This window comes from Saccostrea cucullata, unplaced genomic scaffold (assembly GCF_032062105.1).
Source record: "Saccostrea cucullata isolate Sc308-1 unplaced genomic scaffold, CSIRO_AGI_Scuc_v1 ctg2375, whole genome shotgun sequence".
Classification (NCBI taxonomy): Eukaryota; Metazoa; Mollusca; class Bivalvia; order Ostreida; family Ostreidae; genus Saccostrea; species Saccostrea cuccullata.
Window position 1 is genome coordinate 130,250 of NW_026931665.1, and position 18,768 is coordinate 149,017.

Consider the following 18,768-nt stretch of genomic DNA (forward strand, 5'->3'; position numbering starts at 1 on the left):
TATTTGTATATACCTATGGTGCTACATACAGATGTAACTTCATATCATTTATAAATGAAGCCCCATTTAAACTTCGACTTTAAAACTTTAAGATTATGAATTTAAAGTAAATGTACCTTTAACATGAGAAATTTGATAAATATTACGGCTATGTCTCGTATCAAAGGTCGACAATGTTCCTTTTTTATTGCAAAAAGAATGTGACCTTAATCACTGCGAAAAAAAAATGTGTGAGCTAAATAAAATGTGCGTTGAGCTATATAAGGACCAAAAGAACAGTCATCAAACTCTAAAACTATTTACAAAATACAAAATTTAAGCAGAACTTAAGAAAAAACAAGAAACTCTAAAAAGCATACAAATGTGGTCAGGTGGAAATGACTGGTCAGACCCGCCTTGTGTTCAAAATCATTATCCGTCAAAGAAAAAAATTAAAAGTTGTAGAAATCACGTTGATCATAAAACCTGTTGTGAACACTAACATCTTTTAAAATAGCGTATTAAATATGAATCAAATAAGTCAGGTTTAGTTATATCTTTCATTAAGTTCACTAGGATATATCGAGTCTATATATGATTGAAGTAACTATAAAGTTTATACGCAGGTATATGTATGTAATAAGGCCTCCAAAGAATATCGCAGTTCACTCTGTATATATCTTCAGTTCTCTGAACAATAACTGTATGACATCATAATTGAAAATGAACGTCTACTTACTCAAACTTGAACTGTTATAATGGGGAAAGTGTCATAAACTTTTCACCTTATTTCTGTGTGCTGCATAAAAAAAAAATTCAGAGAGAATGAAAAACGTGTTTTGATCTATTTTTTTTATCTTATATACGAAACAATGTTAGATGACTGTGCTTTATAACATTCATTTTTATTACCTAATTATTTACTATATTACTAAAAAGTCAGCGTGTTCAAAATATAAACAAAAATATACGTTTGACATTTACTCCTTTTTATACCCGTAGACAGATATAGAATTTATAATAATGTGTATAAAATAACCTGTCGTATGTGATGAATGAGGATTTATTTGAGATCTTTTGTGAAAATATCTAGTGATGAGATCAGGAAACTCTTATTATCTATGTCAATAAAATCATGCACGCTACATGCGATGCCGACATCGATAGTCCGAGCTTGTGCTAAACAATTGGTACCTTTTGTTACTTACTTCGTTAAATAAATCACGAAGTCAATCTGTGAAGCTGAAGGATTTCAAACAGGCTAGTATAAAACCACGAATAAAGAAACATAATCTAGATACTAACGAACCCAACACGCAGCATTGTTAAGGCTTCAAAAACTGAATAAGCAGAATACAAATAATCAATGCTTTGAAAAAGTTGCTTTTTAAGTCCCTCACTGATCGCAAGGAACCCAAACTTGTAGACATGGCGTCAGACTGATAAGAATTACGAATTTCATGTGCTGTCAGAGGCAGATAAAGTAATTTTCCTACAGTGAAAAATGCTTTGCATTATAAACAGAATATTATTCACAGATTTTGATGGGTTACTAATGGACTTTTACGAGAAGCACTGACTTCTACAGTTGACGGTTTACTTGGACATTTAAACTTCACGTACGGAAGTACAGAATTGACAATGCATAAGAAAACTTTCTAGTGGTCATAGGTATGGTGTTAGGGACACTTACATGTGAAGACCGGGAGTTGAGGGTAGGGTGGTTGTCGTTTTCTTCAAGGACAACTTACACCCCTACTAATGTGTTCGGAACCTTTTATTTTTCGGTGTTCTGCATATTATAAAACCCGATGAGTTCAGAGTAGCTCTGGCAGTAGCTCTAGCCAGAGTTAGCGAGACTTCAGTGAGATAGGGTAAATTATTCATGGAAATGTGGCTAGGAAGTGACTAGCACGTGGAGGCATGGTAAACAGAAAAGTTATGTTGTGTTTCAGTTTTCACCACCCTAGAATCAGCTAATAATGCCTGTAGAAAATTTGTACTTCAATCTATCGATATCTTTTACATTCATTCAAACTTACATAAGTACTCTCTCTAATACAATTTTCTGCAGTCATGAATTCAAATTTCTTTCTGGACAAATATTTTTGCATGGGAACCGGGACTATATTTTTTGGCGTCAGATTAGCAAATGAGGCACCAGCATGATTTTAACTGACCAATCAGCTGAATGAATATTGCATTATGGGTTACTATGAATACTACAGGAATTTTATGCTTGAAAAAAGGAAAATCTTTTATTGTAAATGAAAAGCATTTTAAAAAATTTAATTTTCATGCTCATAATGACAAACAATTCATTTGTTCAATAAACGTAAGAAGTCTAGGTTTCTGAAGGTCATACTGCAAAAGTAATTTGCGTCTGTATTAATTCCTTTGTATTATTCGGTGAATACAATTGCCAGGTGAATTCCCTGGCCGAACACGTGATCACGAACGTAAACAAAGTTTTGTTCATTTAAATGCCCGTAATATCTTTCCTAGTTTCTTATCTTTGTATTTTGTTCGCTAGAACATTTTTTTTATATTTTGCAGTCCATTAAAATGATCGCAGATTGACATGAAGTACGTGTTCGAAGTAAAATGTAAAGTTTTTTTTAACATGTATTTGGCGTAAATGTTGTTATTCATTCAGCGATTGGTCAGTTGCTCGTGGTAAGATTCTCTGTGCGCATTTATTACAATAGCCATATAAGGCAAACAAAGGTTTGTCAGTGTAGATGATAATGTAAATTTTTTTTCCAGCGAATCGGTCACTAGTGAGCTCTGATTTTCGCCGAAAGGTATGATAAACTGTTATATTAACACCCCTCCTTTAGTCATCCCTTTTCTGTTGAAAATCATGAAAGTCTTTCAGAAAGGCCTGGAAACATTTATTACAGGACATGGTTTCAAAAGAAACAGACTATAGCAATATCATGTTTACTGCCAATTTTATTTCTGAAACCGGTTCTACACTATAACCTTAGAATAGATCAACCTAAACCACGTGTCTTGAATTTAAATCACAATAACATTAGTAGGGGTGACTTATATGTGCATTGAAATAACCCGTTATTTTCGTTTAATTAAATGTTGAGCTATTAGATATTAATATCATAAAAGAACTACCGTACATAGTCCTAGTGTAAAAGTAAGCGTCATCTGTAAGAGTCAGCGCTCCTCGTAAAAGTCCAATACCAATATAAAACCTTTGTTTAGTGCGACTACTCATTAATTATCGAGAAAATGTATTTAATTAATTTTACCGTGTATTTTAACATGTCGGTGGCTTAATAAATCGCCTTTTCGAAAGGGCCTACACTAAATAGATCTTAATTAACCATTTTCTTGAATATTGCTTACTTAACGGGGACATAAAATACTTGGTAAAGGTCAAGCATATTTCGAGTTGAGCCCAATTACATGAAATTTTAACTAATTGCGAATTCTTCTGAAAGCAATAACACTTTCCAGAAAATACAAGGAATGTTGAAAGGAATGATAGGTAATGAATTTATTTTTTTATTTTAGCTAGGGTATGCATATGCCCTTGCAATATTGACATTTGTTCATGACCTCCATTTAGTGCATATACTTTGTATTTATCACGTGTCTGTTCATCGAAGGGTCCAAACTTAATTCAATACAAAGTAGGTTGTATAATATTATTACAATAAGTATATAAGTTATGTTATAATTAAAAATACATTCAGTTTTAAAATATTTCCCGTTTTTTACGTGTCTATATTCCGTTGATTTTCCATAGTAAGCCTTAACAGTGTTGCAATTTTATAGATAGTTGTGCGCCTTTGGTTTTTTTGGGTATATCAATATCATCTTAATGCGTATAGTGTTAACACGGGAAGTTTATCAAAAAGACGGATATTTTTTTTTAATATAATTCCCGGTCATGGGGAAGTTGCTTATGTACAACACTTTTTGCCATTAAAGAATTTGTCTTAAAGAAAACACAATATGTATTTTAATATACATTGTATGCATTAGTATAACTCCAATTTTATTTAACTCATTCAAATAAAAAAGGTATCAACATTATTTTGATTTTCTAGGAATATTTTAAGATATATTTCCTTTGGGCGTCCTTAGCCTACTTATGTAACCCGTACCAGGAAATCTGATCACGTGACCCCAATTTTAAAATATCTGCACTGGCTTCCCGTTGAATACAGATGTTCGCCTTTCTGGTCCTTAGGTTAACAGAATTTATTTCTTTTGGATTTTCCCAGGTAAGAACTGCTACCTATGTCAGTCGTCGATTTGACTTTAGAACTCTCTTCCGTTGTTTCTTGCCCCGTGGGGATCCGGGTTAGAATAGGTCCTCAGTACCCCCTTGCTTGATAGACTAAATGGGGCGGTCCTTCGGATGAGACCGTATAAACCGAGGCCCCGTGTCACAGCAGTTGTGGCACGATAAAGATCCCTCCCTGCTCATAGGCCGTAATTGCCGAGCATAGGCCTAAATTTGCAGCCCTTCACCGGCAAAGGTGACCTCTCCATATCAGTGAAATATTCTGGAGAAAGAAGTTAAACAGTACACAATCAATCAATTAATCCTTTGTTTCTTAAACATTCCTAGCCTGCATCCGCTTTCAACAAAAATGTCTTTGAAGAAGCTTATGAGGGATGTAAATAAGTGATTTGCTTAATGTATAAAGACACTGGACTGGTTTTAAGGTATGTTTTTTTTATTTCAGTTTTTTTTTCTTATCATTAGGTACAGGTTCTTTTAAATTTTAAATGTCTCAATAGTTGTAATTTTAACATTCGTAATAATTTATGCTTACTTACAAATATTTTTTTTCTTTGTATGTTTCTCTAATTTGTATGTTTAATTGTATCTTAATGTTAAGTGCACTAGAGATATTTAATTATAATACATTATAGTAACAGTTGTATTGTACTGTAAAGTTCTAACTGAATCATTCTTGGAAAGAAAGAAAGAATTTCTTTCTTGTAGATGACGATATTGAGCCGTAAATACCCTCAAATCTGTAAGCTGAAGTTATTGGAAAGTATTTTGTACCAAAGTGACTGTGAAATATACAAACAGTATTCAAGCTCAAAAGTAAATTAAAAATACAAAATAGGAGGACAGCTCAAACATAGGAGGTGGGATCATGTGCCATGGGTGATCCACTGTCGACCGGTCAAACTCGCCGTGTGTTTCGTGTCTTCGTGTCTTGATCGGGAAATAACGGAAATTCCGTCTAAAATTCAGTAGAAATTTAACTTTTCCCAGGCAAATTTCGGGTTCGCAAGGATGCGACGAGTTTATTTAGGTGACAAAAAAATTGATATTAATGAGGTTTAACAGCTGCACTAAGGAAATATATTAAGTAAAACACTTTGAAAATTATATCGACTGTCACGTGATCAACGAAGTCATATGAAATAACAAGTGCGTTTTTAGCTTTTGAGAGAGCTTTCAGCATAAATTGACCGCGCTTAAGCTCATAACTTACAAATTAAAATCTAAATCGATCTTGCAATCCAACGATATTTTTGAACGCATAGCTTCCGGAAGCCTAACACACATTGAGCACTGCGTAGATAAACTTTCATTTTAAAAATGTTGTTAAGTTAATGTTGATCTTCCTTCGGCGTGAGGAATGTTTTGAATACTGTAATTAGCATTAAAAAGTACTAAGCTTTTATATCCGAAATTCCTCTTACGTTATGTAGGTTAAAACCTCAAATTGCAACCTTAAAATTGACCTCCAAAGTAAGCATAAGCAGTATTTTGTCAGCTAAACCATTTTGCGAATTTTGACATATAAAGAAGCTTTTCAGGACAAGCCTGCTCCTAAATAAAATTGTGAAGTTTTGATAGATTTTTTTTATTAGAAAATATTTAAACAAGATTGGTAATGATCCCTTCCCCCTTGACTCTGAAGTCACACAAAAATGCGCTATCTATCTATCTATCTATCTATCTATCTATCTATCTATCTATCTATCTATCTATCTATCTATCTATCTATCTATCTATCTGTCTGTCTGTCTGTCTATCTGTCTATCTGTCTATCTGTCTAGCTATCTATCTAAAAAAATTAAAATAAAAAAGGCAACACAGATTAAAACGTTAGCGCTTTCATTACACATTCAGACGTTTTACAAATGCATACTTTATCCTGACTGCAGTGTCTTACAAAACTATTAATACTTTAAAAATCATTATCTAAGATTGAATCTGACAGCAAGCAATTAAATGCTTGCAGAATGTTCACACCTTCGAAACCAAATCCGACATGTGTTTATACTCTTAGCCGGAAAACATCGAAAGGTTAAACTCTGTGGGAAAGTTTTGTCAGAAATCAAATTGAATCAAACTGTTAAGACTGGGATTAAATTTTTGAATAAAGTATTTCTCTTTTTCTCTTCTTTCAGTTATATTGTCTTGAAAAAGTTTGTAAAAAGGAAACACTTTAAATTGTCCTTGTCCACATCTATGAATGTGTTCGCTGAGTTTGATCTTACGGTACTCAGGAACTTGAATATGCTGTTTATGCACCCGAATTCTGGCTCTCAATGTGGTCACCGTTTCACCGATGTAGAATTGGTTGCATCCTCCGCAAGTAATAACATATATTAAATTTTTGGACTCAAATGTCATGTCTGAATTAATAAAGAAATCTTTTTCTTTGAAATTGAATGACGTTCCTTCTCTTAAATCAGAACATGTGCCACATCGCAGATCTTTACACTTTGTAATGGATTTTGTAGATTTCGTTATTTTGGAAGGACAGAGTATTCTTCTGAGGTTTTTGGGCTGCCTTTTGCTGTTTATAAACTTGAATTTTGAATGAACATTTGACATTTCTTCATCCGTTTTAAGAATTTCGATGAGATTTCGAACGATAGGTGTAATATTTTGGTTTTTAGGATTGTAAGTTGTGACTAGTGGTAATATTTTAATATTTTCCTCATCATTATGAGTTGGATTAAATAATTCTTCTCTATCTAATTCCTTAACTTTTCTGATGCCGTCGTTAATTAAGCTTAAAGGATAATGTTGGTCTGTGACATATATTTTCAATTCATCCAGACGTTGATTTCTGGTTTCCTCCTCACTTACTATTGTGCTTATTCGTCGGGCTAGGTTGTAAGGTATTGCTCTTTTAATGTGTCGTGGGTGGGAAGATCCAGAATGCAAATATTGATGAGTGTCAGTACTCTTATAAAATATATCTGTTGCAATTTTGTTGTTTTCCTTACAGATTAATACATCGAAAAATGGTAATTGAGTAAAACTTTTTTCCATTGTAAATTTAATATCTGGGTCTAATTCATTTAAAATATCATTTAATATATTCAAATCTGAATCATCTTTTTTCCATTTATGTTCTAAATTCACCAGTTCAAACGAACATAAATTATTTATAAATAAAACTCAAACACCAATATATAGGATGAGCTCGCATGCGCGAGTGCAACAGCTTTTTAATTTTACAATCATGATAACATAAATAAATCTTCGTCACATACAAGTAATCATCCCGTTCTACAAAAGAGAAACGATAATTTAATGAACACATTCATGAAAAGAAAAACCATACAAAATAATATACTTAGGGAGGGGTGGGGGGGGGGGAGTCTGTTGCACTTAAAGCAGCGAAACTTCGAATGACTTAAAAGCCCCTTAATACAACCCAATACAATATACATGCCTAGCATGATTTTAACCTACAGAACCGCGAAATCTTAAGCCAATCGATCTTCGATACAGCCACGCCCCCAAATTCCGTAAACAAACCGTGTTTACCGTAACTTTTATAAATATATTTATGTTCTAAATTCACCAGTTCAAACGAACATAAATTATTTATAAATAAAAACTCAAACACCAATATATAGGATGAGCTCGCATGCGCGAGTGCAACAGACTTCGACGATAAAGAAAAGATTAAAAGTACAAAAAACACCCCTCCCCCTAAATACCGAGACCTTTTGTAACAAATAATTTCTGCTGTAAATTCTCTTTTACATAACCATCTTTAGCTGAATCTGATCGCCATCTGCCATGCTTTTTAAAAAGTCTGTCACAAATTCCAGAATTAGCGGCTGCAGTAGCACCGCCTGCACGAAGGCTATGCAAACCAAATTTGCTCTTATCTAACCCAATAAATTCAAGCGCAGACAATAAAATTTCCCTAGCTCGGGTATATGACAAACTTTTATGTCCTATTAAGGAACACATACCTGATTTTTTACAAAAATTTATAGAACGAAAAATAAACTCATTTGAACAAGGTGAAATCTTGGCTTTCTCTAAATATCTTTTCGTGATGATAATAGGACATGTAACACGACCAGTACCTGATATGTACACGGTACTTCCTTTCATATAACGATCAGTCTTACTTTTTTGTATAAAAATTGTCATATGATCATCATAAAGGCTTTTGTCACACATTCTAATATTAACTAACTCTGAGAACCTCAAAAAACCTGTGAAACTTAAAATACACATACATGCGATTCTAAGGTCTAATAAGTTACACGTTTCCTTCCCATACAATACACATATGCTTTTAAGAATTTCAGGTGTAATAGGTTCCTTTTTGTTATTAGATCGGTGACCAATTGATCTGTGACATCCTTCCCTGGTGAGAATTGCGAGATCCGAGGAACACGGATTCGGGTACCCAGATAGTTTATGTGCCCAAGTAATAGCATAAAACGCTTCATCGATTGTATTCACTGAATTACAAGTTTCACTAAGTTTGACCAAGTACAATGAAATATTATAATCTGAAGCAGGAAGTGGAGAAATTTGATAACTAGAACACCACTTACAGAATCTGTTGAATGCAGCTGAATATTGTTTCTTAGTATTTTCCGCCTTTGATTTTTCACACACAGAAGGGAGTTTGTCAGCTAGTTTCTTTAACTGTGGATTCACACATTTCCAGGAAGATGCCCATTTGCCCGATTTAAAGATATCTGCAAAACTGATGAATTAAAAAAGAAAAATAATACTAAAATACCAATTATTAGAATATCAGGACCTCGCCAAATAAGGCTTTGTCCTATAAACCCATAACCGCTATTTTGTACAATGCACTGTTAAATTAAATTCAATATATCAGGACCTGCCGACATAAATGAAATGGCCTTGTCCAAACACCCACCAATACAATTTTTTTTAAAATATGTTCAGTACTGTGCATATAAAGCGATACTTGTATCAACAAAATCTATATACATATAACTTTGACCTTGCCAGCTTCATCAAGACAAACTCTTGAAAGGGCCGTGTCTGCATCAAAAAATCGATCTGTACAAAAATTTCAGTCACAATTATCACTCTTAGACCTTGCCATCTTCATCAAGACATTTCTTGAAAGGGCCATGTCTAACACAAATTAATACTCTTAGACCTTGCCAGCTTCTTTAAGACAATCTAAAAAAGGGCCATATATAAACTGTTTCACAGCAAATCCTCACAGCCAGTACTCTAGAATTGAAATAACTTGAGCCAAAAAGGCTTTTATTATTCGTATCATGACAAAACACATTTTGATGTGGCTCAAATTCTAGTACATCAATCACAAAATTCTTGAATGTCATATTTTGACCAAACAACATAGTCCAAAAAGGAGATGATGGCCATTTTGGAACGATTAACGTACCACTAGCTCTACAGAATTGTAAATGCTTAATTGCTCGAGAAACCAAAGAGATGGGTGGAACTAGCCAATTATTTTCGAATTTCCAGTTTTTCGAAAAAGCGTCTACAGCCTCTGTAGTAGGACACCAAAATAAAGAATTGAATCTCTGTAATTTGGCATTTTGGGCATTAGCAAATCTGTCCACCGTATGTGGACCCCACATGCTATCAATTAATTAAAAAAAACTCTGTGTTAGTTTGCCAATCATCAAAATCAATAACATTAGAAATGTAATCAGCTTTTCTATTCAGCTCTCTTGGAATCCAAACTAAATTCAAAGAAATACCAGATTCTGCACAAATAGAAAATATACTAAATGCTAGATCTTGTAAATGAATTTTTGTACTGCCTCTCTGGACAATTCTTACGCAGTTTTGGTTGTCTGTGTGCCACCGCACAGACTTGCCTTGGAGTGAACTGGAAAAAGAAAATAAAGCTAATTGAATCGCTCTTAACTCTCTCCAAGTTGAACTCATCAAAGATTCAGCTTCTGACCAAACATGATGGAAAACATTTTCGTTCATTTCAACAGTGTAAGCACCAGCAGCAACATTGCTAGCATCTGAAAACGCTATTGTAAAAGGCAAAGATTCTTGAATTAAACGCCTAAGATTCAGCTTAAACAAATTTTGTGACCAAAATTTCAGTTCTGTTTTGACGATGTCTGGAAATTCAAAATTTATAAATTTGTCCCAATGAGCTCTGCTCTCCACTGCTAAATAAATATGTCTTGTCATCAAACTACAAACATTTCCGTAAACAGGTGACATCGAAATAATCTGACCTGCAAACCTGGCTAGTTCTCTGGCTGTAATCAAAGGAAAAGTATTCATTATAAATTTCAAAGAATCTGAAGCATCCGCTATTCTTCTTTCCGGTATACTTAAAGATACTGTCTTGGAATCCCATATCAAGCCAAGCCACTCCATAGACTGTTTGGGCTGAAATACTGACTTTTCAACATTGATTAATAGACCTGCTTGAACAAGAGAATTACGAACAAAATTCGAAGCTTTCAAACAATTTTCGTAATTGTTACCAAAACCAAACCCGTCATCAAGGTAAAGAACAATGTCAATACCATGGTTCCTCCAGTGTTTCACCAATAGTCTAAGGCACTTGGTAAAAATATAAGGTGCTGAAGTCAAACCGAACGCTAAAACATTGAAACAATAAAACTGGTCATTCCAACAAAACGAAAAATATGTCAGCTGTTTTCTACATAAATCAATATGATGGTATCCTGATTTTAAATCGAATTTAAAAAGAAAACATTCTTTTTGGAAAAAATTCAAAGCGACATTCCAATCTTCAAACTTTACTTTCTTTTTATCTACAAATTTATTCAATTCGCTCAAATCTAAAATTAGCCTCTTTTTACCCGAACCTTTGTTAACTGCAACACTAAGTGGGCTAACAACAAAAGGCTGGAAAGGAACTTTCTCAATGCAGCCGGATTCTAACAGATCTGAAATCGAACTATTTACAAATTCAACATTTTCAAGAGCTGACTTATTATTCTTGAACTTCATTGGAGGTGGTGCCGTCTGAAAAGGAACTACATAACCGTTATTAATGGTATCAATAACAAAATCGCTAGCACCAATACTTTTCCAGTATTCAACATGCTTAGCTAAGTTTCCTTTAACACCTTTGCCATAAACAGGTAATTTTTCAAAATAATCTACTTGATTCAAAAACAAATCAATTTGCTCGTTCAAAATTGAATCATGAACAAAAATGTCATACTTTTCAATTGATTTACTGGGTACTTGAATTGTTTGTGGCCTGAGATTGGGAACTTGATTTGGGGGTTGCTGTGCATTGCGACTTCCAGTGCCCGTATTTTCTACAGTTGTAACAGATGTCGTATGGGGATGCTTCACGACGCCTTGAGAAACGAAAGGGCTGCTGAGAAGGAGTAGGCCTACGGTCAGGAGGAGCAGAAATCGTCGCTGATGCATTCCTGTTGGAATAAGGCTTGAATCTTCGTTTCTCTCTGAGTACCCGGAGCGCCCTATTCTCTGCCTGTCGCATACGTTTTTCGTCGTCCGAATTAGAGGCGAGGTCATCACTCTCGTATTCTCTTACAGTAGTCCAACCCGCTGGTGATTTATCTGCTATACGAATGAGCTTGTTTCTCTTGTTAATCTTGTTAATAACAGAAGAAATAATGGCAGCAGAAGCAGAATCTTTAACTGACAACTTTTTCTGTACTTTAGATAAATCGTTCAGAATTTCAGAATTGAATTCAAATTGAATCTTGTTGCCTTCGTGTTTAAAAGACACAGAAACGTCTTTCTTGAGTTTCTTAGCCAAATCGTCAAAATCGTTACCCACAGAAAGTTCTTCCTTCAGAGTGTTCAGCTTTGAGTCTAAATACGTCTTGAAGAGATTAAAGGTGTCGGCCAGGTCTGACGAGGGTTTCTCTGTCTGCGGAATAACGACAGGGGTGTCCAAATTCTGCGTAGAATCCTTATGGACAGAAGGAATGTCATTCAGCAAGGAATCTTCGTCTGAAGGTTGCCGATAATCAGCCAAAAAATCTTTTTGCTTCGACATTAGTACTAGTAGCTGTTGCACTTAAAGCAGCGAAACTTCGAATGACTTAAAAGCCCCTTAATACAACCCAATACAATATACATGCCTAGCATGATTTTAACCTACAGAACCGCGAAATCTTAAGCCAATCGATCTTCGATACAGCCACGCCCCCAAATTCCGTAAACAAACCAACGTGTTTACCGTAACTTTTATAAATATATATAATAAAACAATCATCCAGATATCTTTTACAGTTTCTCTTAAGATATTCGCAAAATTCTGCATATATATATATATATATATATATATATATATATATATATATATATATATATATATATATATATATATATATAATTTAAGAAAAATTCAGTGTTTTGGTACAGTAAATTATATCGAATGAAAAAAGTCAGAAATCACAAATCTCGAAAATCATTTTTACTGTTAGCGCTTTCTAACTTATGGCTCTTCAGACAGTTAAAAGTTAAATATAAAATTGCTTAGTAACGTTCATAAGCACGACCTCAAGTATTGTCCATTGTGACGTCATAATAACGTTAAAAGGTAGCATTATAATTCGCACCGTTACAATCACTGAAAGAAACAAAAAAACAAGTAGAAAATAACTTTAGTTAAAACTGAAGTAATTATTTTCTGTTAAGTTTTGGGTTAAATAGTTTTATGAAGTAGTCCTTCTTTGCTACTCTGGATATTTCACAGTCATTGTGCATTTTATAAAATGGAAATAATTTAAATTTCCCTTTCCCACAGGTAGCAAAGTGCTCACTGCACGGCGTATTCATTACGCTAGGGTCCCGAATTTGTTGTTTATGGACTCGCACTCGTGCATTCAGTTTGCCGGTTTGTCCTATGTAGTTTTCATCACAGGTCGGACAGGTTATGCAGTAAATAACATTTTCTGATTTACAGGTCATGTTGGCGTTTGGTGTTATATTTTTACCACATTTTAAAGTTTTTTCGCTTCCCTCTTCCAGATATTCACATGTTCCACAACGTGGGTCACGGCACTTTTTGACGACTTTGGCATTGTTTGTTGCAAATCTGTGGTTGCGTGGATTGTGCGTCACAACAAAAGAAATTCTTCTAACCTTTTCGAGCGTAAAGTTGTATCGGTTACTATTGTGCATATGCGTCTTGCCATGTTGTATGGAATATTACGCTTGGTATGTGATGGGTGACATGAATAGAAAGCCAAATATTGGTGCGCAACCACAATATTTTAAGATCAGCCAGGAGATTTTTTCCCATTTTAGAACATACTCAGAATCTAAAAGACATTATCAAGGAGTCTCAAATTATTAATAGCAGAAGACAGGCACCCAATCTGAAGAAAATCCTAACCAGAGCAAGATTTGCAACAAACAATGCCAAAGTCGTCAAAAAGTGCGGTGACCCACGTTGTGGAACATGTGAATATCTGGAGGAGGGAAGCGAAAAAACTTTAAAATATGGTAAAAATATAACACCAAACGCCAACATGACCTGTAAATCAGAAAATGTTATTTACTGCATAACCTGTCCGACCTGTGATGAAAACTACATAGGACAAACCGGCAAACTGAATGCACGAGTGCGAGTCCATAAACAACAAATTCGGGACCCTAGCGTAAGGAATACGCCGTGCAGTGAGCACTTTGCTACCTGTGGGAAAGGGAAATTTAAATTATTTCCATTTTATAAAATGCACAATGACTGTGAAATATTCAGAGTAGCAAAGAAGGACTACTTCATAAAACTATTTAACCCAAAACTTAACAGAAAATAATTACTTCAGTTTTAACTAAAGTTATTTTCTACTTGTTTTTTGGTTTATTTCAGTGATTGTAACGGTGCGAAATATAATGCTACCTTTTAACGTTATTTTGACGTCACAATGGACAATACTTGAGGTCGTGCTAATGAACGTTACTAAGCAATTTTATATTCAACTTTTAACTGTCTGAAGAGCCATTAGTTAGAAAGCGCTAACAGTAAATATGAGAGAGGTTAAGCATCTGAACGTGTACGTCTACGTGTACGTGTAGCTAGGGAAATCCCCTAATTTACTGCGATTTACGTCATCAGTTTTGCATACCGCGTAATTCTACAAGTTGTAAACAACGTGTGGATCTGTAAGTACACGTAAGTAAGAACTTGTAGCTTCTTAAACTTAAATTATAGAATATATCTTTTACAGCTGTGGTTTATTGTGATGTAGAGAATTTATTACGTACATCTATGTGATTTTATTGATCAACTTCATAGAATAATTTTGATTAAAATGGATTGTAAAGTGACTTGTTGAAATGACGTCACTTCGATTTACCCGTGAAAGATTCCGACGTGTTTTGATGACTCTTATGATATTTCTTTATACTTTCATAACTTTTAGAACTAATTATTTTTATATTTATTGTTGTTACATGTGTTGGTCAATATTCTGTAAATTCATGCATAACATTTAAGAGACGGGAATGACTCCATTTACGGAGACAGCCGAGCGTCTGGTTGAAACTATAGATCAAGTGCAATTTTGGTCTATATAGCAGTGTTTTCCCCAGGCCGTTTTTGCATGGCGGTACCGCCATGCATTCACGATCTCCCGCCATGCATCACATGTTGCCGCCATGCTTCCCGCTATGCATGAATTATTAATTGTGTACCATGTGAATGATATCAGTTACAAATATTTCAATAAAACAATTCAAATCACTAGAATCCTCGCGTGTACTGAGCACCTGTTGTGAACTTGATGCGAATCACGGCACGGGGTATGATGCAATATCTAGACCTAGCTGTCAATGTTTGTTTATTGCAATTTATTGGTATGTTAATAAGTATCATGCTTTTAATTGGTTAAAAATTTAATTTATAATCATGAAAAGTAACTAATTGCTGTCAGATAGTATACACGGTAAAAGCAATACACTTGGTAATGCACATGTGGGTTTTTCCAACATTCACAGGTCGTTCTATAAATAGCATTGATGCTCCGACATAAAAACTGTTTCATTAGTTAAACTCATAATATTTAAGACATCTTTTGCATTAAAGTGCTGAAAATAAACATGTCTAATTAACATTATCAATGTTTATTTACTTTATAAACTATGGGGAGGTACTTAGTTCAAACATATGCTTTTAATACAAAGTGACCTTCACACATATTCAAAAGCGGGAAAAATCAAACATGAAATGAAAGCAAATAAGTTGTCACAAAATTTACATGTAAGCATTAGTGCTACGTATTAATGATCACCCTTTTAATTTCAAGTAGACTGCAAAAGACTAAAGTAGGGACATAAGTTTGTAATAATAAAAAGGTGGATGTCACTACAGGGTTCTATTTGTAGAAAGCAAAAATAACACAATACACAAAACAGTAAAAAGACAATGGCTTTATAGAAAATTTTGATAGAGCAAAATAGAGAAAAATAATGATTGAATTTGTATTTTTCATGTAAATACATATTAACATTTAAATACATGTACAATTAACTTAACCGAGACATGCCGCGCGCTGTCAATTCAGTGAAAATTCCCCCCATGCATCAAAAATTTTCTGGGGAAAACACTGTATAGGCCCTATTTTTCATGTTTTAATAAAATGATCAAAGGTTGATTATTTATTTTAATCCATGTTAAATTTTACAAGCCAAAAGAGGGGACAAATCGTCCTCCAGTATTCTTTTTGAGGGGGGGGGGTGGTATCGTTAGTACGAGCTAGGTTATTTCTAGAATACAAAATAAACCATATTTCCCCCTTTTCTTTATAGCCTTATATTTAATCATCACAATTTCTATATATATTTACATGCATTTTTTCATCTTTAAATATAGGGAAAAATGAATACTGAGAGGAAAAAACAAATTCGATTTAAAAGTGAGGATGACATTCGGCTTTTGAGGGAAATTGTCGCCAAAAATCCCATAAAAGACAAGAGTAAATGGGCAGAGATCGCATCAACCCTGTCGTCCCCTAATTTTATTTTAGATGCAAGGAGAGTAAGAGAGAGGGCGAATTTACTCATTGAACAGCATAAAAGAGAAAACCTAGAGAATCTCAGAAGGTACCAATGTCTCTATTTGAATTATTTTTCTCTCTGTCAATAAAAAATTAATTTCCTTCCGGTATTTATTTTGGCTGTATCCGCCCTTTGTTTACAGAAAATTCTTAAAATCTTTGACAATAAAAGGTAGATGAAATCTGATTTTGTAATTCATTAGACAGTTTGAAAACTCATTTTAATACCTTTTTATAGATCTGGTGTTGATGAGGAAGTGACGGAAAAAACCACTCTGCTTGACGAAATTCTTGAGTTAAAAGATGAGGAGGAACGGGGAAAGAAAGAAGAAAAAGAAAAGAAAGAAAGATCTGATAACATGGGGAAGGAGATAAGAAAGAGGGCCCTAGAGTGTTTAACACCAAAGAAAGGTATGCGTATGTACTTGTCTTCTCTACATATTAATGATATATCACGTTGATTTGGTATTTTTGAAACCTTTTCTGCTTACATCATCTCATAATATTTTAATTTGTGTATTCTCTGATAATTACCGGTAAATTATTTGCAATTACAAGTAAATTACAGGCTAAAATTACAAACTACATTTAGTTTTTTTTCATAGGTTACTGTACCCCCCCCCCTCCCCCCACACACACACGACAGTAATGATTTGTTGTGTTAACTATAACACTTTTTGATCACATATATCTCCATTGTATATATTTAAAGGTGCATATATTTGTTTTAAAAAATATTAATTTTTTTTTCAGATGATGAGTGTGGAGCACCTAAAAGGAAAAATTCACAAACTTGCATCGTCGACTATTTAAAAGAAAAAACAGAGCTTGAAATGAAAACAAAAAACGACGAAATGGAGTTCAGGAAGGAGCAACTAAAATTGGAAAAAGCCAGATTTGATTTGGATAGACAGGAGAGGATGCAAAGAATGGAGATCGAAAAGCAGGAAAAACTTGCTTTTATTGATTTATTGAAGAAATTAACGAAAGATAAATAAACAAGAATTGTACGCGATAACATAAATTATACACATTAATAAATTAATGCATATTTAAAATATGTTCTGTTTAGTTCCTTTCCATGTAACCATCTATTTTCATGTAAACATACATGTATTTAGTAGTTGGTGGAAGTATTAGGCCAAATACTCTTGTAGGGATGGCGGATCTATGCCAAAGAATGTACCGGTCTCGCTCCCATAGAGTATAGTGTGACAATTTGTCAGGATTGACGCAACTCTATAATATTTTCCAACAGGCTGTAAATACAGCTTTTGATTCTTCTTATAATCAAGAAAAGCAAAGAGATTCAAAATTTTGCTGAAAGTCCATTCAACACACACTCTCACTGCCGACATCCTTTTGTTAAAGCGCATCTGATTCGCTGAGATTACCCCTCCTCGAAATGGAGGTATTAGGTAAGGCGATAGAGGGTATGCAGGGTCACCGTAGAGGGAGTACACATCATTATTTGCCTTTGTCATATATTGTTGCAGTTGATGCTCAACGTCGCTTTCTCGTAACATACCGGCATCATGACGTCGACCTTCAATAGGACCAAAGAGATGCGCTATCATTCCGTCAGGTGTCGTAATGCATTGGAACTTTAGACCATGGACTCTCTTGTGGCCATTAAACACTAGCTGCTGATAAGATTGGGGTCTGCAAATTGGCCTCACCGTCCCGTCTATAAAACCCCAGCAATTAGACAGCGGGGCTCCGCAGTTACTTATTGCCGTGGCCATTTCATCCAGCTTTGCGTGCGACAACCAAGGGTGATTTAATCTCTCAATTCTGTGCCCGTGCCTTGTATCGATGAAATTGAGCACAGTGTTAAAAATATAGGACAATTCAGCAGTTGATCTTCCAAATATATGCGAGAGGTCTTGCAATCTATTTGGGTACGCTAATCGGCGAATGAGAATAGACAAACCCTCTGTTCCAGAACACACAGTCCTGTTTGGGCACACAATCTTGCTTGGGAAATCTAACGCTTCGCACAAACTATTCATATCTTCTCTTTGAAATCTAAACAAATTTCGGAACTGGTCATTGCTTAGTTCATCAATCTCTAATTTCTGATAGACTGACGAATCTTTTTCATCGTCCACACTCGCCAACAAAAGAAGGTCATCATCCTCCTCCAGACACGCAAGTAACATCAAATTTTGCGCCATTTTAAGTTACAATAACAGAGAAGAAACACTCATTTTGATTCGTTTATTTCGATTTTTTATCCAATGAAATATGTTTTAACGAAATGTTTAACACGTACACGTACACGTACAGTTTGTTAAACAGGCCATGACGTTAGTTACGTGTACGTGTGAAATTACTTCTAAGTTTACACGTACACGTAGACGTACACGTTCAAATGCTTAACCTCTCTATGATTTTCGAGATTTGTGATTTCTGACTTTTTTCATTATATATATATATATATATATATATATATATATATATATATATATATATATATATATATATATATATATATATAGAAAGCACAAAGAAATTCACTTTTAT

General features: G+C 34.3%; 3 protein-coding genes across 3 annotated transcripts; 1 reads left to right on the top strand and 2 right to left on the bottom strand.

The window, feature by feature from the left end:
- Positions 1-10,891: 10,891 nt before the first annotated feature.
- LOC134233244 (uncharacterized) lies at positions 10,892-12,435 on the bottom strand. Its single transcript, XM_062715230.1, has one exon. The coding sequence runs from the start codon at positions 12,234-12,236 to the stop codon at positions 11,436-11,438; it is 801 nt and encodes a 266-aa protein (XP_062571214.1). The 5' UTR covers positions 12,237-12,435; the 3' UTR covers positions 10,892-11,435.
- A 3,629-nt stretch (positions 12,436-16,064) lies between these two features.
- Positions 16,065-17,801, top strand: LOC134233245 (MAP7 domain-containing protein 2-like). The gene is made up of 3 exons (XM_062715232.1): positions 16,065-16,288; positions 16,481-16,653; positions 16,996-17,801. Exons 1-3 carry the CDS (start codon positions 16,065-16,067, stop codon positions 17,238-17,240), a joined length of 642 nt encoding a protein of 213 aa, XP_062571216.1. The 3' UTR covers positions 17,241-17,801.
- LOC134233231 (uncharacterized) lies at positions 17,379-18,419 on the bottom strand. The gene has a single exon (XM_062715212.1). The coding sequence runs from the start codon at positions 18,417-18,419 to the stop codon at positions 17,379-17,381; it is 1,041 nt and encodes a 346-aa protein (XP_062571196.1).
- Between the last annotated feature and the right edge of the window lie 349 nt (positions 18,420-18,768).

Coding starts and splice junctions, on each gene's coding strand:
- LOC134233244 (XM_062715230.1), bottom strand. CDS start 12,236: ATGTCGAAGCAAAAAGATTTTTTGGCTGATTATCGGCAACCTTCAGAC.
- LOC134233245 (XM_062715232.1), top strand. CDS start 16,065: ATGAATACTGAGAGGAAAAAACAAATTCGATTTAAAAGTGAGGATGAC. Junction 16,289..16,480: donor AACCTAGAGAATCTCAGAAG/GTACCAATGTCT, acceptor ACCTTTTTATAG/ATCTGGTGTTGATGAGGAAG. Junction 16,654..16,995: donor GTGTTTAACACCAAAGAAAG/GTATGCGTATGT, acceptor TTTTTTTTTCAG/ATGATGAGTGTGGAGCACCT.
- LOC134233231 (XM_062715212.1), bottom strand. CDS start 18,419: ATGGCGCAAAATTTGATGTTACTTGCGTGTCTGGAGGAGGATGATGAC.